The sequence below is a fragment of the Lynx rufus genome, unplaced genomic scaffold, assembly GCF_022079265.1.
Source record: "Lynx rufus isolate CCGP_SWC_20201006 ecotype Redwood Valley unplaced genomic scaffold, mLynRuf1.p SCAF_1, whole genome shotgun sequence".
NCBI classification, from domain to species: domain Eukaryota; kingdom Metazoa; phylum Chordata; class Mammalia; order Carnivora; family Felidae; genus Lynx; species Lynx rufus.
Window position 1 is genome coordinate 66,764,836 of NW_025814823.1, and position 18,462 is coordinate 66,783,297.

At 38.6% G+C, this 18,462-nt stretch overlaps 1 protein-coding gene across 2 annotated transcripts; it reads right to left on the minus strand.

Moving 5' to 3' along the window:
• Positions 1 to 922: 922 nt before the first annotated feature.
• TGDS (TDP-glucose 4,6-dehydratase) lies at positions 923 to 17,515 on the minus strand. Of its 2 annotated transcripts, XM_047081039.1 has the most exons (12): positions 17,323 to 17,512; positions 15,062 to 15,128; positions 14,015 to 14,083; positions 12,050 to 12,140; positions 9,535 to 9,677; positions 8,186 to 8,284; positions 7,075 to 7,134; positions 5,818 to 5,861; positions 5,017 to 5,182; positions 3,586 to 3,644; positions 3,058 to 3,155; positions 923 to 1,789 (listed from the first exon to the last, which is right to left on the minus strand). In XM_047081039.1, the coding sequence occupies exons 1-12, from the start codon at positions 17,406 to 17,408 to the stop codon at positions 1,704 to 1,706; spliced, it is 1,068 nt and encodes a 355-aa protein (XP_046936995.1). In that variant the 5' UTR covers positions 17,409 to 17,512; the 3' UTR covers positions 923 to 1,703. The 2 variants fall into 2 exon arrangements, with proteins under 2 accessions (XP_046936995.1, XP_046937001.1); XM_047081045.1 differs by lacking the exon at positions 3,058 to 3,155 and having other exon boundaries at positions 1,702 to 1,789; positions 17,323 to 17,515.
• Positions 17,516 to 18,462: the final 947 nt, after the last annotated feature.

Genomic DNA, 18,462 nt, shown 5'->3' on the forward strand with positions numbered 1-18,462 from the left:
CCTGTCCAGTCATCTCCTGAGACTAAATAAATGATAAAGTTAAGCCATATTGAGTATATTAAAGTTGGGAATAAAGGCACACAAAAATATGTACAAAACTAAATGCCACAGAAAACAGTGTTTTTGTCATCTACCCTCAATGACCAGACTCTACCAAAAGACCATCTGCTCTCAGTTGGTCCCATTTTCTGCCTGTAACTTCCCAGCCTCCCCAACCTCTCACTGCCACACCTCCATGCCTGGTCCCCTCTCCATTTCCTCTAGCTACAGCCAACCCCCAGGAGGAATTTTTTTCCCTAAACAATCGGGACTAGGGGGCCTCACTCTTTGCTTATTCTTAGCCCTCTGCCCCTCGACCCCTCCCGACTCCTACTATGCCTACCTCTGGATCAATCCACTTTGCACATCTCAGAATTATTTTTTTTTAATGTTTATTTATTTTGAGAGAGAGATCACAAGCAGGGGAGGGAAAAGAGAGAGGGAGAGAGAGAATCCCAAGCAGGTTCCACACTCAGCACAGAGCCCAACTCGGGGCTTGAACTCACAAACTGTGAGATCACGATCTGACCGAAATCAAGAGTCTGATGCTTAACTGACTGAGCCACCCAGGTGCCCCCACATCTCAGAATCCTGAAATGACTGTATTCAACGTCAGTTTGTGTTTCACTCCTGCTTGGCAAATCCTCTTCCAACTTTGGAGCTGCTTATTCTTTTCCCGATCTCCACCTCTTCGAGGCCCTTACTCCACCCTTACCCCTCTTACTTTTAACCACCTGTGAGTGAATGACCTAGCTTTCCACTTCACGGAGGAAAGAAGTCATCACACATGCACAGAAGCCAGAAAGCTGGGCACAACCTTGAACTCCTCACCCTTTCTCAATGCAATATCCAGTCAGCTGCTTTTTCAAGCCATCTTAAAGTCTTTAGGAGAGAGAGGAATTAAAAGTATTTAATCAAGATATTTAAAAATTTTTCCTACAGCAAAATAAAAACATACCTTAGTAAAAATAAAGCCACATTCTACATTAAATACGTTACAATAGTGATACTTTTATAAATAAAATCATTTCAAATGGCAAATACATGATAAAAATCTCTCATATGAGGTTACTCATATATAGTCCAACAACTGATTTTGAAAATGTAAAAACTACATCCTTCTTTTAAAAAACATTTAACTTAATTTTATAAAATTATCTAAAGTTAAAAAGTGCTAGATATGCTTCCATTGTTCCACTTTTAAAGCAATTATAGCATATCAGACCTTTAATAAACAAGATGAATGAGGACAGACAGCTCATCCTATGTTGCCTAAAAATGGAAACTTGAGAGACTTTGTAGGCAGTGGGGAAGGTCAGGCAACTGAGTTCAGGGCCCGCGAAGGCTGTCGTCAGCGCAGAACTGGGCTCGGTCCTTGTTCTCAGAACCATGAGATTCCATTTTCCTGGCCCCTTCCTACGAAAGGTCTTTCTAGGCCGTCTGGTGCCTAACTTTCAGGAGAAAGGTTTTTGGAAAGAATCTTGAAATTTAAATCCTATGCCAGCACCACACCTATTCTAAAGATTGAGGTGTTTTGCATTCGAATTTTATGCAAAAAGTCATGAATCTAATTCCAAAAGAAAAGAGGACACCTTTTGGTCACTTGGTTTCCCATGGCTTGTGGAGGTAGGATAATTTTCTTCTTTCTCTGAATACTGTCTTGACTATACAAACGGTGGTTGTACTGGAAAGGGTTCCAATGCCTTTTCTGCATTCTTCCAGTTGTGAAAATTCTCTCTGTACCAGTCAACTGAGGGGAAAAAAACCAAAGGACAAAAATAAAAAACAAAACACTAAACACCAGTTAACCAGCATTTACTGAGTTCCTGCTAAGTCAGAAAAATCTTACCCATCAGCCACTCAGCTAACTGTACTCAGATTCTTAATTTAAGTAAGAATCAGTCTTGCCAAAGGGATGCCTAATGAAAACAGCTTGAGTTTGAACCAACCAAGGTCATTAATCACAAGATGTTTCAGTACCCGAAAACTTAGATTTAAAAGATGGTTATCATTTGTTTGTTTGTTTTTAATTTCAAAAGTCATTCAATACTGAATGTGCTGGTATAAGTGTTGAAGAAATTCTGACTTTAAGAAATTGAGGGAGAAGGAGAGATACGTCATTTGCACTGGTTTTAAAGCTATAGGACAAGTAATTTTTTGTTCAAGTAAATGTAGCAATACAGCATTCCAGGCACAATGAGAAGGTGTGATTTTTCTTCTGTTAATATGTAAAGTCATTTTATATTGTTATATTATCAGGAAAGTTTTTCTTAGTTAAAAAATGATAAATTATCTTTGAATTTGCTTTCAAAAATTCAACACAAGTATTCTGTATGTCAAGCTCTGAATGAAGACTTTTTCTCTACATGTGAGTTTATCTTTTCTCATGAATACATTTTTAAACCGAACTTTAACATATATATATATACAGATTCTATACACTTATTTTAATGGACATTTCTTCACACAACTAAATTTTGTTTGTTTCAATGTAAAAAAGGCTTCAGACACTCAAAGACTGCAACTGTCCAGATGTCATCAAATCTAAGATGCCACTGAGGTTAAAATGGACCTGTTATTTTACATGTTACCAAGAAAAGGAAGGAAGGAAGGAAGGAAGGAAGGAAGGAAGGAGGAAGGAAGGAAGGAAGGAAGGAAGGAAGGAAGGAAGGAAAGAAAGATAGATAGATAGATGCAATAATAATAAGACATTCGTGACTTTAAACCACATACCTTTAAAGGATGTGAAAAAAGTGACAAATTTGCACCTGAGAATCAATGAAATAGGTTTCTGACAAACACTGATGAGACACAGGAAGACTCATCAGAAGTCAGTCTGTGAAATTCAAGATGCTTAGGAAATAGATTACTATGGCTGGAAACATACTAAATGTAACACTTTGAAAAGTGGAAAGTATTCATCACAACATTCTACTGAATTTAGAGTGTTCTAAAAATAAATTACTTTTCCTTTAAATTTTTCTGAATCTCCCCCAAAAGGATCAATTCATAACGTACTTGTCTTTTTTATTCCTTCTTTCCAAGGCACTTTGGGTCTCCATCCTAAACCATGTATTTTTTCTGACTTCATTGGATATCTCATGTCATTGGTAGGTCTTAGAAAACAAAACAGATTTAAAATGACATTGTGGATATATATTTACAAATGTAAATAATGTGTGTCCATGAATCTTTACCATAATTCACATTTTTCCTTAAAAAAATTCTCCCTGAATTTATTATAGAAAATTTGTGAAATAAAGTACATGTTAAAAAAAAAAATCATCTATAATCCCAGATGCCGAACCCTCTCCGTGGCTTATCCTTTTCTGATTTCAGCCACGATCTGGGTTTGAATGCAGCCCATACCTATATGTTTGATGAATGAATAAATAAATACACATAAACTTATTAGGGCTCCTATGTTCTTATAGCAGAAAATTAAAGAGAGATAATGGTAGTTTCTGATTAAGTGAACATATCTTAGAATTTTGTAAGTATCTAAGATTTCACAACTTTTCCCCAATGTTTTAGCTTATTACTCACCTATCATTAACATAATCCACCCAGTTTTCCATTTCAGACTCTGAATTGGTCTCTTTGATCTGTGAAAATGGATTGTGTTGAATTACAAAATAAGACCAGAGAATAACAAAAGTATTACATAGCTGATTTAAAAGACTAGAAGAACAACCGCTTCAAAGTGGGGGAGATAGCTAAAATGAACAGCATTTTAGTACACTTCCTATATTTTATAACCCAAATTCCATCTGAAGCTCAGCAAAAATACACATTGCATAAACTATGGGAAAAAAATTAACTTTTTTGACTTTTGGTTATTACTCAGTGTGATACTGTGATTTATAATAAGAAATATATATTTGGTTTTTATCCCTGTTCCTAAAACCCTTGGAATTTCCTAAGTGATGAGAGATAAAGGTGTCTTTTGCTGTTCATAACAAGCCCCTTTTAAGCACACCAGAGTTTATGTTAATGAGTGAATTTTGGAAAGCCCCTAAGGAGGGGGCTGGTTGCCAACAGAACCAACCACATGAACAGAGCGCTGGAGATTGAGTTACTCTCCAGTGGTCAATGATTTCACCAATCATGCCCACTTAATGAAGCCTCCATAAAAAACCTAAAGGATGGGGTTTGGAGAACATGTGGACTGCTGAAAACATGGAGGTGCTGGGAGGGTGGTATGCCCAGAGAACATGGTCAATCCACAATCTTTCCTCCTCCTTGGCCCCAGGCTGCTCCTCCATCTGACTATTCTGGAGTCACACCCAGTGTGAGAAGCCAGCCATCTAGAAAGTAAACTGTTTTCCAGAACTCTGTGAGTCACTCTAGCAAAGTACCTCTGATTTATAGCCAGTTGGTCAGAAGCATAGGCGACAACCAGGTTTTGTGACTGGCATCTGAAGCAGGGGATAGTCTTGTAGACTGAGCCCTTACTTAACCTATGGCATCTGAAGCAATTTCCAGGCAGATAATGTCAGAACTGAGTTAAATTATAGGCTACCCAGCTTGTGTCTGAGCACTGCTTGGTGTGGAAGGCCCACATGGTTGGAGTCCACAGTATTCTGAGAGTGGTATAAAGGAAGAGTTTCTATACACTGAATCCTTGAGATCTATATTGATGTGCATTAATACGTACCTACACTCATAACTACAATTATTTATATATCACTGATTCTTAAGACTAGCACATACAAGTTTATATTGCTGATATTGAGATATTTTGTTATAATGAGTATCTACATTTAATGTGTTAGGATTTTTATTTTCCTGAAAAGCTGTTATAAATGAGTGATATAATTTCAAATAATGACATATCTTCACGTACATTTTATTTTTTTACATGTTTACTTTCCAACTGAGTAAACTGTAAACTGTTGATTTTGACTACCTTAGTGATTACTACCACTAATTTAGTGACAATTTTGAAAACACGACCTTTCTGCAATATATACATACCAGTTGTATTAGTTCTTTGGCAAGCTGGAGAACTGACATTTCAAAATTGGTTCCGATGTTATAAATTTCACCTGGTTTCCCCTTCTTGAGGACAGTGAGAAATGCTTCTACTACATCGGTAGCATAAAGGAAATTTCTTGTTTGAAGCCCTGATCCATGAATGCAGCTAAAAAGATGAAATAAAAGGGAATCACAATGTATAAAAATGTAAGCTCTCCCAAACCAAGGTACCACAATGACTGTGTACATTCTAGAGCAGCCAATTGCCATGAGATCCTAGAAATCTTTTACTGAAAACACAAAGTCTCAAGACTTTTCTAAATTTTATCATAATTTGTAAATGATCTCCAAACCTCCTTCAGCACTCAGCAGGAAAGTGGCAAGCATCTAAATGACCCCTGAGAAATAAGTTATTCATCAATTTTCTACCTTAAATTAATTTTGAAGAAATCCATATAGCTCTGTGAATTAAATAATTCCTCTGAAAAAGTAAAATTATATAAAGATAGATGTCAAATTTTAATGCTAAAATTCAAAGTTCTAGGATACATTATTTAAGAACTGAAGTTATAAAAAAAAAGGTTGCAATGATGTTAGTAAGTAAATTACAAAGATGGATAACAGATAGTAATTATTTAAAAATCTGTCACATCGATTGTAGAAGGAATTTGTAAATGTGTTGAAACATTCAATCCTACGGCCTTCAACTCTTAAGACTTTGTGATTTTCAAGACTGGCTGTCACTGAATACTATCCATGTACCAGAAAAACATATGGGTACAAAGGTAAATGATAACATACCATTTCCTGTTGTGTTGTAGTAAAGATATAAATTTTGGAATAACCTAAAAGAATATTTAAATATTGTTTCAGACATTGGAAATTCACTGATCCATATGAATCTAACTCATCATATGATTAAAAGATGATTATTAAGAATTATACATAGGGATAAATTCTAATTTTTCTTACCAGTTCAAGAAGAAACCTATGATAATATTGACAAGTGAAAGAACTCTAAGATAGCTTCCTATTGCACAAAGATAAGTTATCTGCTAGACGAATATAAAGACAAAATGACACATAGTGTAAAAATTCAGAAGTCTTCATGAACAGTTCGCTGTCATCACAAAAGTTCACCTCGGATTTCATTAAGGGCAGGAATCCGATCTTACTCATTGCTTTGCATACAGCACCTACACTCAGCGCTTGTGAAATTAATAAAAAGTAAATCCCAGTGACACTGAATTCAAAGAAAATTTATGTTAAACGGGGAGAGCTATATTATTAAATTAACAATGCACCTCTGAAAGATACTCCCCAAATTAAGCAAAGTAGATATTAAGACCAGCAGATCATGACACGGCCGGCCCCTTTCTTTGGGCTAAGAGATCAATGCAACCAGCTGGAAAGTGGAAAACCCTATCTCCAAATTTAAGCAGAAGAAAGCAATGGTTACTTAAAATTGGGCTTAATGATACAGAACCAACTGCACTGGTGTCTTCAGCCTCTTAACTACATTTCTTTATTCAGTACTTGTACTACTTTCTGGAAGACGTTCAGGCCAGCCAACAATAAAGAGGATCTGGGGAACGATTAGCCAGCTGATGAAGAGACAAATTTCTGTACCAGCTTCCCGCATTATGCTCTGACTAGCTCTGAAATTTCTAGACTGCAAACCAGGAAGGAGTCTTCAGCAGCCAGGACAGGAGCAATGGCAGTACTCTATGGTGCTTCCGAATCCTGCCAAGTACAAGGCATTTTCAGAAGATCATCTCTCTGGATCCTTCAAAGTCCCTTCTGAGCATTTTCATTATCCCTCAATTTAAAAACCATGCTCCAAGGGCCTCAGGTCACACCAGCTGCTGTCAGGTTGAGACTTGAACTCAGGTCTCCAGACTCTAAACCTGATGAGATTTGCCTTTGGCCTATACAGCATTTATAATTATGTACAATTACAGCAGAAATTATTCTGGACAAATACTGAGGAGAGATTATTTTAAATGATGAGAAGCTACAATCACTAAAGCACACTATGGATTCAGGAATAAAATGTACCTTTTCTGGATATTGATGTGGTCCGTAAACATTACTGCTTCGTGTGATGACAGCTGGAAACTTAAAGAGTTGTCGACATTAATGCAATAAGAGGTCCAACTGTAATAATTATCTAAAGACAAACAGTTCTAAAATTTGGGCACTTGCAGCTAAGTAACCCCACACATCTTAAGGACAGAAGTGAAGGGACAGTTTTCTAATGTAAGGTTCTTGAAAAGACAGGAGAGGATGGGAGTCAGAGAAAGGCAGAGGTTCCCAAAAGGAAGAAGAGGAATATCTACTTGGACAAGTGCAGGATGAAGAGAGATAGGGCCAGGTTTGTTAGGTTTGACAGCAGAAAAATTACAGAAATTTCTACCTGATGATTTCAGAGACTCTATCTTGGACCTCAGGTTTGGTTAGATGTGAAACTGCAAGTTGTCTTTCTCTGAGGCACCAACCCTTACAAATAAAAGGAGCTACCACAAATGGGAAAAGGGCCAAAGTTATGGAACACAAAAGGCAAAGGAATGTCAACTCCCATTTGCGAGGAGCCAAGAGAGGTGAATCATGCAGAGAGGAGCATGCGGTAGGTCATGGAACCTGCCCTCCCTCTGTCTTCTTTCACCCGGAGGATTCTGGGAATCAGGATATTCCAACCAGGTTTTCCCTACAGCTCTAATTCTCTACGTATCACTGAAGTAGGAAAAAATGTATACAAATTATTGCTTTATTATTTTTTTAATTTTTGTTTATTTTAGAGAGAGAATGCAGGAGAGGGGCAGAGGGAGAGAGAGAAGAGAGAATCCCAAGCAGGCTCCACACTCAGCAGATAGCCGAACACAGGGCTCGATCCCATGACCGTGAGATCATGACCTGAGCTGAAACCAAGAGTTAGATGTTTAACTGACTGAGCCACCCACAAATTATTCCTTTAAATGATGAACTGAACAAGAAGTAGGTCCTACTTTGTCCACACAATATAGGAAATAAGTATTTTAAACTCCTTAGTATATAAACTGCTCAATCTAGGTCTTTAACTCTAAAAATGGAATGTTGCTAATCTAACTTGGAGTTTTAACACCTAAGTCCAAAGAAAAATTATTCAAGAGTTTCTGAAATCAGTTCTTACTTTATATCGTTCCCAGTAAGACTGTACAAAACACTCAGCAGCTGCTTTAGATGATGCATACGGATTTGTAGGTTGTTTGGGTGAAGATTCGTCAAATTCCTAATTTTAAAAAGATGCATTTAATAAATATGTATTATGCATAGTTTCTAAGTAGAAAAATCAGAAAACATATCACAAACCTTAAATATTAATTACTACATTTTAAAAAACATTTACTGGACCCCAACTACTTGCCTGGCATTTTTCCTAAGCGTTTTTTATATGGTAGCATTCACAGTAACCCTATAAGGCAGGCAGAGAGAACAAGTACAAAGGCCCTGAGACAGAGTGCGTCCAAAGGTACCACAAGGAGGTTAGTGTGAGGGAAGAGAAATGGGAGTTGAGGCCAGAGAGCTAGAGGGAGGCCAGAACCTGTGGAACCCTGAAGGTCACTGAAACAACGTGAACAGGTTTTTGAGCAGAGTAATCCCATCATCTGACTTATATTCTAAAAATTGTTCTGGCTCCTGTGTCAGACCTGATGTAGGATAACAGGGCACAAGAAGAAAAAAGGGTTCCTTCATAAAGATTGCAAAGAGAATTGAAAATGCTTCTCACGGGTGGGACTGGATATTGAGGAGAAGTGGTCAGGGTCTGCTTTTTTATTACAAGTTTTTTTCAAACCGCTTGATTTTTTTTTCACTTATGTGTTTTCATACAAACGTAACACATAATGAGGTCACTGCAAACACTGACTGTGAAAAATATAGATGAGAATGGAGCCATCTTTTGCATAGGAAGCATAATATGTACAAGTGATTTAAAAAGGAGAACAAATTCCAGCTGCTACAATAATTTCACATGCACCCCTTGACATTCCGATGCGCTATCCTGAATGGAAGAGAAGGGGAGTGGGCGGTATGCTCTGCTTGGCCCATGGGAATGACATTCATCATGTCTAGACTGGGACAGAAAGGCAGGACGTGCTGTTCTCTGGCAAAAATACTGTCAGTCAAATTATATATAAATATGTACCAAGACTAGATGGTTGTTGCCATTTGGGCTGGTATTATTTGATTTGAAGAGAGGACACAAAGAACTGATAGTTTGGAGAGTCCTATAAGTGTGCATAATGAGAGGATGAAAAAGCCCAGGGTAGGTTTTACTTCTTTTAATTTTTAATTTGAATTTAATTTTATTTTTAAGTAATTGTTTCACCCAACACAGGGCTCAAACTCACCACCTCAAAATCAGGAGTCGCACACTCCACAGACTTGGCCAGCCAGGCGCCCCCAGAGTAAGTTTTAATAAGACACATTTGTTTCATGGTTCATGGTAAGTGGGTGAAACATATACTTTTCTGAGCTTACCTTATCAAGACTGCCTCCATACACTTCATCTGTGCTAACGTAAATAAATTTCTCCACTCTGGCTTCATGAGCAGCACTTACCAAAACATGAGTGCCATAGACATTAACATATGTAAACTCAAAGGCACGTACAAATGAAAGATCTAAAAAAGAGAGAAAGAGAAAGCTAGAACAATGCCATCCAGGGGACAAAACAAACACCAAACGGTAGACTCAGGTTTAAGGAAAGTTCTACTCACTTCTCTTCATTCACTACAACTGTAATAGTTTAAAAAAATAACAAAAACACATTGCTACTTACTATTGCTTTAAGCCGAAATTATAAAGTACATGTGAATTCTTAGAACCTAGAAAACTATCAGTGCTAAATTTGCAGGAAACACTGTTTCATTCTATTACTTTTTATGTTTGTTTATTCTGTCTTTCTCAAGAGCGTGCACATGCACACTCGCATGAGAGAATGTGTGGGGGAGGAACAGAGAGAGAGGGAGAGAGAATCCCAAGCAGGTCAGCACTGTCAGCACAGAGTCTGATGTGGGGCTCGATCTCACAAACCATGAGATCATGACCTGAGCTGAAAGCAAGCAGAAAGCTTAACCGACTGAGCCACCCAGGTGCCCCAGGAAACACTTGTATTCTAAAAAAAAAAAAAAAAAAAAAAAATCTAAATTTAAAATCGTTCTTAAATTTGAAACTTGAAACATCTAGTTTCTACTAATAGAGGGCTAGGCTTTTCAGATCAACCTGCTATTGCTGAAAGAACAATAAATGCTAGATAAATTATTTTTGAAAATAAATTTACTTTGAAGAATAGATTCTCTATAACCTGGGAATGAGGGGAACTTTGCTAAATATGGCTCACAATCCAGACGTAAAAGGAAAAAAAACTGCTAACTGTGACTACACAAAAGCTCTTACACAGAAAAAAACAACCAGAAATCTATAAAGTAAAAATATAAATAAATGACAAACTGGGGAAAATACTTAAACTTTTCAGAAACAAAGGGCTAGTATATTCAATTTATAAAGAAGTTATAAGAAAATAAAAAGGAATAACCCTATTGTAAATGGATAGGAGACATGAACAAATAGTTTAGATAAGAAATACAGAGGTCGTTAAGCTTAAGATGCTCACCCTCAATTATAATAATGAAAATCCAAAATGAAAACTGATAGATACCACTTCTTACCTACCAGATTGGCAAAAATTTAAGTTTGACGATAACTTCTGTTGATGAAGCTATAGGGGAAAGATACTTCATGCATTAGGAATAAGAATGCAAAGTGTTTTCAACCCCTAAGGAAGGAAACTTCCCAATATCTAGGCAAACTGCATATGATTTTACCCCCTCAATCCTGGTTAGTAGGCTCAACTGTGTTCCCCTCAAATTCATGTTGGAGCCCTAACCCCAAGTACCTCATGGTGTGACCACATTTGGAGACAGGGCCTTTAAACAGGTAATTAAACACAACACCATTCAGGTAAGCCCTAGTCCAACATGACTGGTGTCCTTAAAAGAAGAAATTCTGACACACAAAAAAAACACTAGGGAAAACCAGGTGAGGACACAGTGAGAATGTGGCCATCTGCAAGCCAAGGACAGAAGCCTGAGAAGAAACCAACCCTGCTGGCACCTTAACCTTGGACTTCAGCCTCCAGAACTGTGAGGAATAGAATTCTGATGTTCAAGCCCCCCAGCCTGTGGTATTGTGTCATGGGGGTCCTAGCAAACTAATCCACTCTCAATTCTTACTTCTAGGAATCTCTACCCAACATCAATTGACAAACATACAAACGGACACTACACAAGGACACAGGCACAAAGCCATCCATTGCGGTGCCATTTAAATAGCAATGTGTAGGAAATAAACCCAACTGGGGTACATATATGCGATGAAGTGTATGAAAATAAAAAGGAATGAGGAATATCTCTATATCCTGTTTAGAATAATCTCCTAGGTATACTGTAGAGAAAACCAAGGGAAATGATAATTTTAAAATCAGGTAATAAGGCAGAGTACTACTACTAATGAGAATTTAGCAACACTCTATCTTTTGTTTAGGTGATGGCTACATGGGTATTCATGTTATCATTATTTATTTCACTTAATTCTAAATTCTTCTGAATGTATGGTATGTTTCAAATTATGAGATGTTAGACAATTAGATCTCAGATGCACATAACAGTATAGATCATGATAATATGTTCAACCGTGTACCTACCACCCAGCTTTTAAGAAACAACATAAAAAATGCAGTTGAAGGCCCATCTCCCCAGAAGTAATCACTATATTGAATTTGGTTAAACTCAAAGTTTTAAGATAGCATTCAAGGTTATACTTCAACCTACATTATTAAAATTGTCCTATTCTCCTGGGGGAGCATGGTATGTGCTCTTTCAAAGACATATATATTAAGTACCTACTTATTCAACCTCAATGGTGGACTTTGATTTGGACTAGTCACTGGGAAAAAAATCTTCCCATCATAATTGTAACATAAAACAATGCTTACCTACATGTGTTTGCGCAGCAAAATGTAGCACTATATCTATTTTCTCTGTTTCAAAAAGCAGTTTCACAAAGTGAGAATTGCATATGTCACCCTATATAAAAAGCAAACATGAAAAAACTAAGTTTCATTGAGCACTGTCATTCGTAATAACCATTTTACTACATGAACCAAAACAATGATAAGAAAATAGAGAATAGAGAGAATAGAGAATATCTTGAAAATTCAACCAAAGGCTCAAGTAAGTATAGTAATGATGTATTTCTCCAGCATCCTAGGATATAAGATATTCAGTTCAAGATGCTTTCTTGTAAATAAGTTTCTAAAACAATATTTTATTGAGCACCAACAACTACTAAAAACTGTGCTGGCTTTTTCCTGTAACGTTCCTGCCAACCTCAGGTCATTATGTTAACAGGAAACTTTTTAAACATATTTTTTTTAAGTTTGAGGTAACCATTATTGAAATATGTTTAAAGTATGACAACCAGATGACATTTTGAAAAATGTATTTTACCACAACTAAGTGAACTGTGAATATTTTTTTTAAGTTTATTTATTTATTTTGAGAGAGACAGAGACAGAGTGAGTGGGGGAGGGGCAGAGAGAGAGGGAGACAGAGAATCTCAAGCAGTCTCCAGGCTCTGAGCTGTCAGTGAAGAGCCCGACCCAGGGTTCAAACTCACAAAAATGAGATCATGACCTGAGCTGAAACCAAGAGTCGGACGCTTCACCAACTGAGCCACCCAGGTGCCTCATTATGAGTACTTTTGATGTTGTGTGTATATTTAATTCTTCTAAAAATACGTATTCTCAACAATTCTTTAATGACTGAAATACTTTCATATAGAAGAAAAGAATTATAAAATGTTTGCTCAGTATATTCTTTATGATTTGTGGTTAAAAAGAGACTTTGTAGGGGCGCCTGGGTGGCTCAGTTGGTTGAGCATCCAACTTTTGATTTTGGCTCAGGTCATAGTCCTAGGGTCACAGGATCGAGCCCTGCCCTGGGCTCCACACTGAGCATGGATTCTGCTTAGGATTCTCTCTACCCCCCTTCCCCTCTCCCCTGCTCACACATGTTCTTTCTCTCTCTCTCTCAAATAAATAAAAATGAAGAAAAAATTTTTTTAATTTTTAAACTTTTTTTTTTTTATTTACTTTTGAGAGAGAGAGAGACAGAGTGTAAGTGGGGGAGGGGCAGAGAGAAAGGGAGACACAGAATCTGAAGCAGGCTCCGGGCTCCAAGCTGTCAGCAGAGCCTGACACGGGACTTGAACTCACAAACCTTGAGATCATGACCTGAACCGAAGTCAGATGATTAACCAACTGAGCCACCCAGGTGTCCCCCCCAAAATTTTTAAATAAAAATTTTTTAAAAGAATTTATAGAATATCTCTAAAAAAAAAAAACAACCCCCCCCCCACACACACACACACAAATCATGAGTTAAATAGTTTCATCTGACATTAAAATTTCCCTTTGCAAGTCAATGACCTGACTCTCTGGTTTATACTTTGGACTCGTCTAAGGGTGGCCAGTAAGAATCAGCCTTCCAGAGCCAATTAGTCCACCTTTATAAGAGAAGACTATCCCAGGGGCTACATGGTGGGCTTTTTGACTATTGCCTGGCCTGAGTAACATTCCCCTTTACACCAATCTCTTTAAATCCCAGCAAGGCCTTATCAAGAAGGCTGGTAAGGACCTAAAAAATAACAAACCATTTAAGTTCAATCAGCTACCCATAGATCTGCCGACGTGCCCAATGTCACATACTGCTTTATATGTGGTATCGATTTAAAAGTGGTATTCTCTGTAGCATGTTGTACTTCTAGAAATTAAAAGGTCTTTAAGAAGCATACTTTTCATGCCTACATTACACAAGTTTGCAAAGTAGAAAGACAGAATGTCTGAATGGCTAAAGAGGCACAGTAAAACAATTACATAATTATAAGAAAACTCTCATACCTGTATAAATTTGTAGTTTTGTTTGTTAGAAATGGTTTCAAGATTCTTCAAGCTTGCACAGTAATCCAGCTTAAAATAAGTAAGTGAGGAATGGGAGAGAAACAACAGAAAAAGTGATAATAGCTTTTCCTATAAGATACCAATTTATTTAAGACTATAGATGTTCTGCTTGTAATACAAGAACATGTCTTCTTAAAGTGTTTGCTCTTTGTGTTTTTAGAAGTCTCTGATATGTTAAAAAAAGTATTTTAAAAAGTGTAATTCTGCTACCTTTTTAAAATTCAAAAAAAATTATTGTAGAAACCCCTCCTTTAAAAAATTTTCCTGCTCACATGTGCCTCCAACCATCAGAAAAGCTTACCATTTCTTACTGCAAAGGAATTAGTAATTGAAAACAAAGACACCTGTGTTATGCATATTATGACTGATCACACTGTTTCCTGAGTTAACTGTTGGTAAATCAGTGTACAGATGGGGAAAAAATTACTGTCCATGATAGTAAGGTAGGCAAAATTTGATAAGCCCCACATATTATTCTTTGTTTATGGACTATTAGTATTATGTTTTATGACTAATGCAGGTAACTATCTGCATCTTGTGTTTAAAATAAAAATTCCAGTGATTACCAATCATGGCTTTTGGACTCTCCAAGGAGACTTCGATTATTACTGAAAAATTCTCAAAACTGAATTAACTTTAAGAAATAAATATGTAATTTTCCAGGAGGTGGCAGTTACAAAATCAAATAAAACAATGATAAAATCAAATAAACAGAGTATCCCAACTCCAAAAAAAGTTAATAATCACAAGATTACACTACATATTAAATTTAGGGTTGAAGATTTTCTTTTGGTAAAAATACTGCACTTAAAACCTTTAGTTTATAGTTTAAATGGACTAAGATTAAATACAGCATGATCACATGACCATGTAGGCCCCCTAAGTTGCTCAAATGACTAAATAAAAAACTAAAATATCAGCATAAGATTTTAATATTTAAAAAAGTACATCAATGTCAGTGCATGAAACTCATTTTATAAAACTCACCTTGTCTAGATTTATGATCATATAGTTTGGATAATCTTGTACTAAAGAGACAATCACATGTGATGCGCTGTAAGAAAAAAGTATATTTTGTTAGAAAACTTAACCTTTTCCCTAAACTAAACATTTCCTAAACATTACCCTAAGCTGTCGAGTATTAGGAAACTATTCAAAGATACCTTTTCAGTTTCTGCAAAATAACAGAAATAACATAGCGATACTGAATACATACTCCCCTCCACTTTTCACTAACTTTCTCAACAGTATCATCAATAATCAGCATCGATATATGGATATGCCTTTGCACTGTGGGGAAAAGAGAATTTACTGGTCCTGGGTATAAGAAAAAATTAGTTTGACCAAATGATTTTGTCCATTTGTGCTTTGCGTGTGGGAGTAAAGCAGGGTGATAAATACAATGGGTGGTGGTCAGTACAGATAGACTGAAGCTATCCCGTACCTTTTAAGGGACTTTAGGTATAACTATGCAAAAATTAAGTTAGTATGAGCATAGGAATTGTCTATGTTCACAGCACCCCTACTACAATTTCTATCTCTTGGTATAAGAATTTAGTGGTGTAAACCAGCATCCTCAGAATAACATGGGTTTCCAAGGCTAATAATGGCTGAGGCCATCCTGAATTGGATAGCCATAGTGGCTCCTGGCTTCAGAGGACCTCGAAGTGGAACCGGAGGCATCTCAGTGAGATGATTCACCAGGTTTTCTCATACACACTAAAACACTGGGCCCCCAGGAACAAGGGCAGCCCTTGAACAAATTATGAACTCAGACTTTCGTACCTGACGGCCCTTTCACAGCATTTTCTAGGACTTGCCCTTCCAGGACCAGCACTCTCACACAAGTTCCACCCTTTTATGCTCCTCTTCTCATTAAGTAACCCCTGCCTGTCTGGTACCCTCCTCCAAATCACAGTCAGATTAGAAGAGCTTATTTAAGGTGCTAATGGGGGAGGTTATTCCCATGTTTCTCTTCTTCCACTAGACACTGGGAGTTTCCTGTTGGTACCTGTGCATTCATCCGTTCAACAACTTTTGAAGACCTTTGTAAAAGAAGCCAGGCATTCTTATAAACACTGGTTGAAAACAATAATCTCTGCCCTCATCGGTTTACATTCTAGAGTGGGGATGCAGACAATAAGCAAGTAAACACTAATACGCAATATAATTTCAGGTAGTGATTAGTGCGTTAGTTGAGAAAGGGGCTATTTTAGATAAGATGGCCAGGTAACACCTCTCCCAGGAGGTGATGTCTAAGTAGCCATCCGAATTGAGTGATGCAAGCGGCCTAAGCAAAGAGGAAGCAAGTGCAAAGGCCTCAAGACAGGAGGAACAGGCCTCAGGTGTTTACAGGAACTCCAAAAGAGTAAGTGTGGCAGGCACAGAAAAGCAAAGAGGTAGAATGGCAGATCAGTTTGGAAAAGTAGGGCGTGGACACTTGAGTCTTGTAGATATGTTAAAGAGTTTGGATTTTATTCTAAGTTTGACAGGAACCACTAGGGTAAAACTCTATGCACTTATTTACTTAATAAACACTGACTTCTGTGGGAAGAACAGACTTTAGGGGAACAAGAGTGGAAGCAGTATGACCAATTGGGAAGCAACAGAAGTAATCTAGGCAGAAGAAGACAGTAACGTGGACTAGGGTAGGAGGGCGGGGCGGGGGGTGGGGTGGCGGTGTGAGAAGTGTTTGCTTTGAAAGTAGTGAAAGAGGACTCACTGATTGAATATGGGTGTGAGAGGTAAAGAGCCATCACACATCTAGTCCAGGTCAAAGCACTAACAGAGGGGTGTTTGTTAAAGCCCGCTAACTAAATGAATGTGCTACTGTAACCCAAAAATGGTTGCTTGGCGCCTATATGTAGAAGGCCTGTGTACGGAAGGGGTGGGCTGGAGGCTGGGGCAGTCGAGGAAGCTTACTGCAACGTGGGTGCACTCAGAAGAGTGACAGGTGCATCCCAGGCCAGGTAAGAGGACAGACGGTACCACAGCACTTTGGTTTTGGTTGGGAAGCATCTTAAAGAAGTCGGAGTTTCAAAGGAACCAAGACTTTTCAGGCGGAGGCGGGGACGGGGGGCGGGGAGGGGGGGTGATGGCAGAAGGTAGGCTGATCCTAGTCATGCGTTAAGACCCTTCCCATTTCAGACCCCCTAAGCTGGTCCCAAGTTGCCAAGAGCAAGTAGAGGTGCAGGAAAAGGTTGGGGTTTCTGGGGAGCCACTACTCGGCCAGCGACGCCGTTACCTACATGAAACCAGCACCCCCGGTCACCAGGAGCCGCTTCGCAAAGCTGCCGGGAGGACCCAAGGGCTCCGCCCTGCCCGCAGCCGACATCTCCCAGCTCAGCAGTGCCTAGCAGCGTAAAGCGCCAGATCTGTACACCGTAGGTAAGTTCCACCGTGACTCTTCGCGACACGTCTCGCTGCCCCGACACGTCAGTGGGGTGGGCAGCAGCAGCTTCCGGAGCTGGGCCGACTTATCCCCGCCCACTGCAGGCTGGGCGGGGCCCGCGGGAGAGCGGGCGGTGCAGCGCTACTGCGCAGGCGCAGCTCTTCTCCGTTCAAACCCACCGGGTTAAGCGCAATTGGGGTGGCTGGGAAGATGAGGTCTGGTACGGTTCGGTTCGTGACAAGGACACCAGTATGGATCGGGTTTTTACTTAGATACGCAGATGTCGGAGTTATGAATGATTACCTTCTTTTCATTCTTGTACTTCAACGATCTCCACCGACTGTTTACCAACAGTTGAGCTGAGAACAGGCGTTCTCTTCTTGCAAAGTGTGGAAATAGGAGGTTAGAATTGCAAAATGCCTTTTACTTTGTTAATATTTTTACCGACAACGCAGGCTGCTGACCGTAGTGGTAAAGATATTTCCTAGATTCTGCCCTTACACTCCCTCTTTCTCCCTATGCTCCAGCCTGCCTGCCCTTCTCGCTCTTCCTTGAATTTATCAGGTCTGCTACTTCTCCTGGGCCTCTCCCCAGATGTCTGCCTAGTTTTTACCGATACTTCATCAGTTCTCCGCCTGAATGTCACCCTTCTAGAGAGTCCTTTGACCACCCCGATTAAGCTAGCAAGCTCTACCCCAGCCCTGCAGAACCACTTTATCCTTCTTTCATTTTCTACATAGTGGTCATTGATGTCAATTAACTGCTCATTGATACTGCTCCATGAGGTCAGGGGCTCCGTTTTGTTTTTTGCCGTAACGCCCAGGCCATGGGACAAGGCCTGGGACAGAATAAATGATCAGTTAATGTTGTTGAATAGATGAATAGATATGTTGGTTGTTGTTTTTTTTCTTTTTTCATGTAATGTGTTGGCAAAGTCTAAAAAGAATGAGAATACGCAGTATATGTCGAAATGCCATTTGTTACAACTTTTTTCAGG

Excerpts from the sequence above, each read along its gene's own strand:
- TGDS (XM_047081039.1), bottom strand. The coding sequence starts at position 17,408 with ATGTCGGCTGCGGGCAGGGCGGAGCCCTTGGGTCCTCCCGGCAGCTTT. Across the intron at positions 15,129-17,322 it reads ACCGGGGGTGCTGGTTTCAT|CGCATCACATGTGATTGTCT; the intron begins GTAGGTAACGGC and ends TTTTTCTTACAG. Across the intron at positions 5,862-7,074 it reads CACATCAATATCCAGAAAAG|GTTATTCCAAAATTTATATC; the intron begins GTACATTTTATT and ends ATATTCTTTTAG.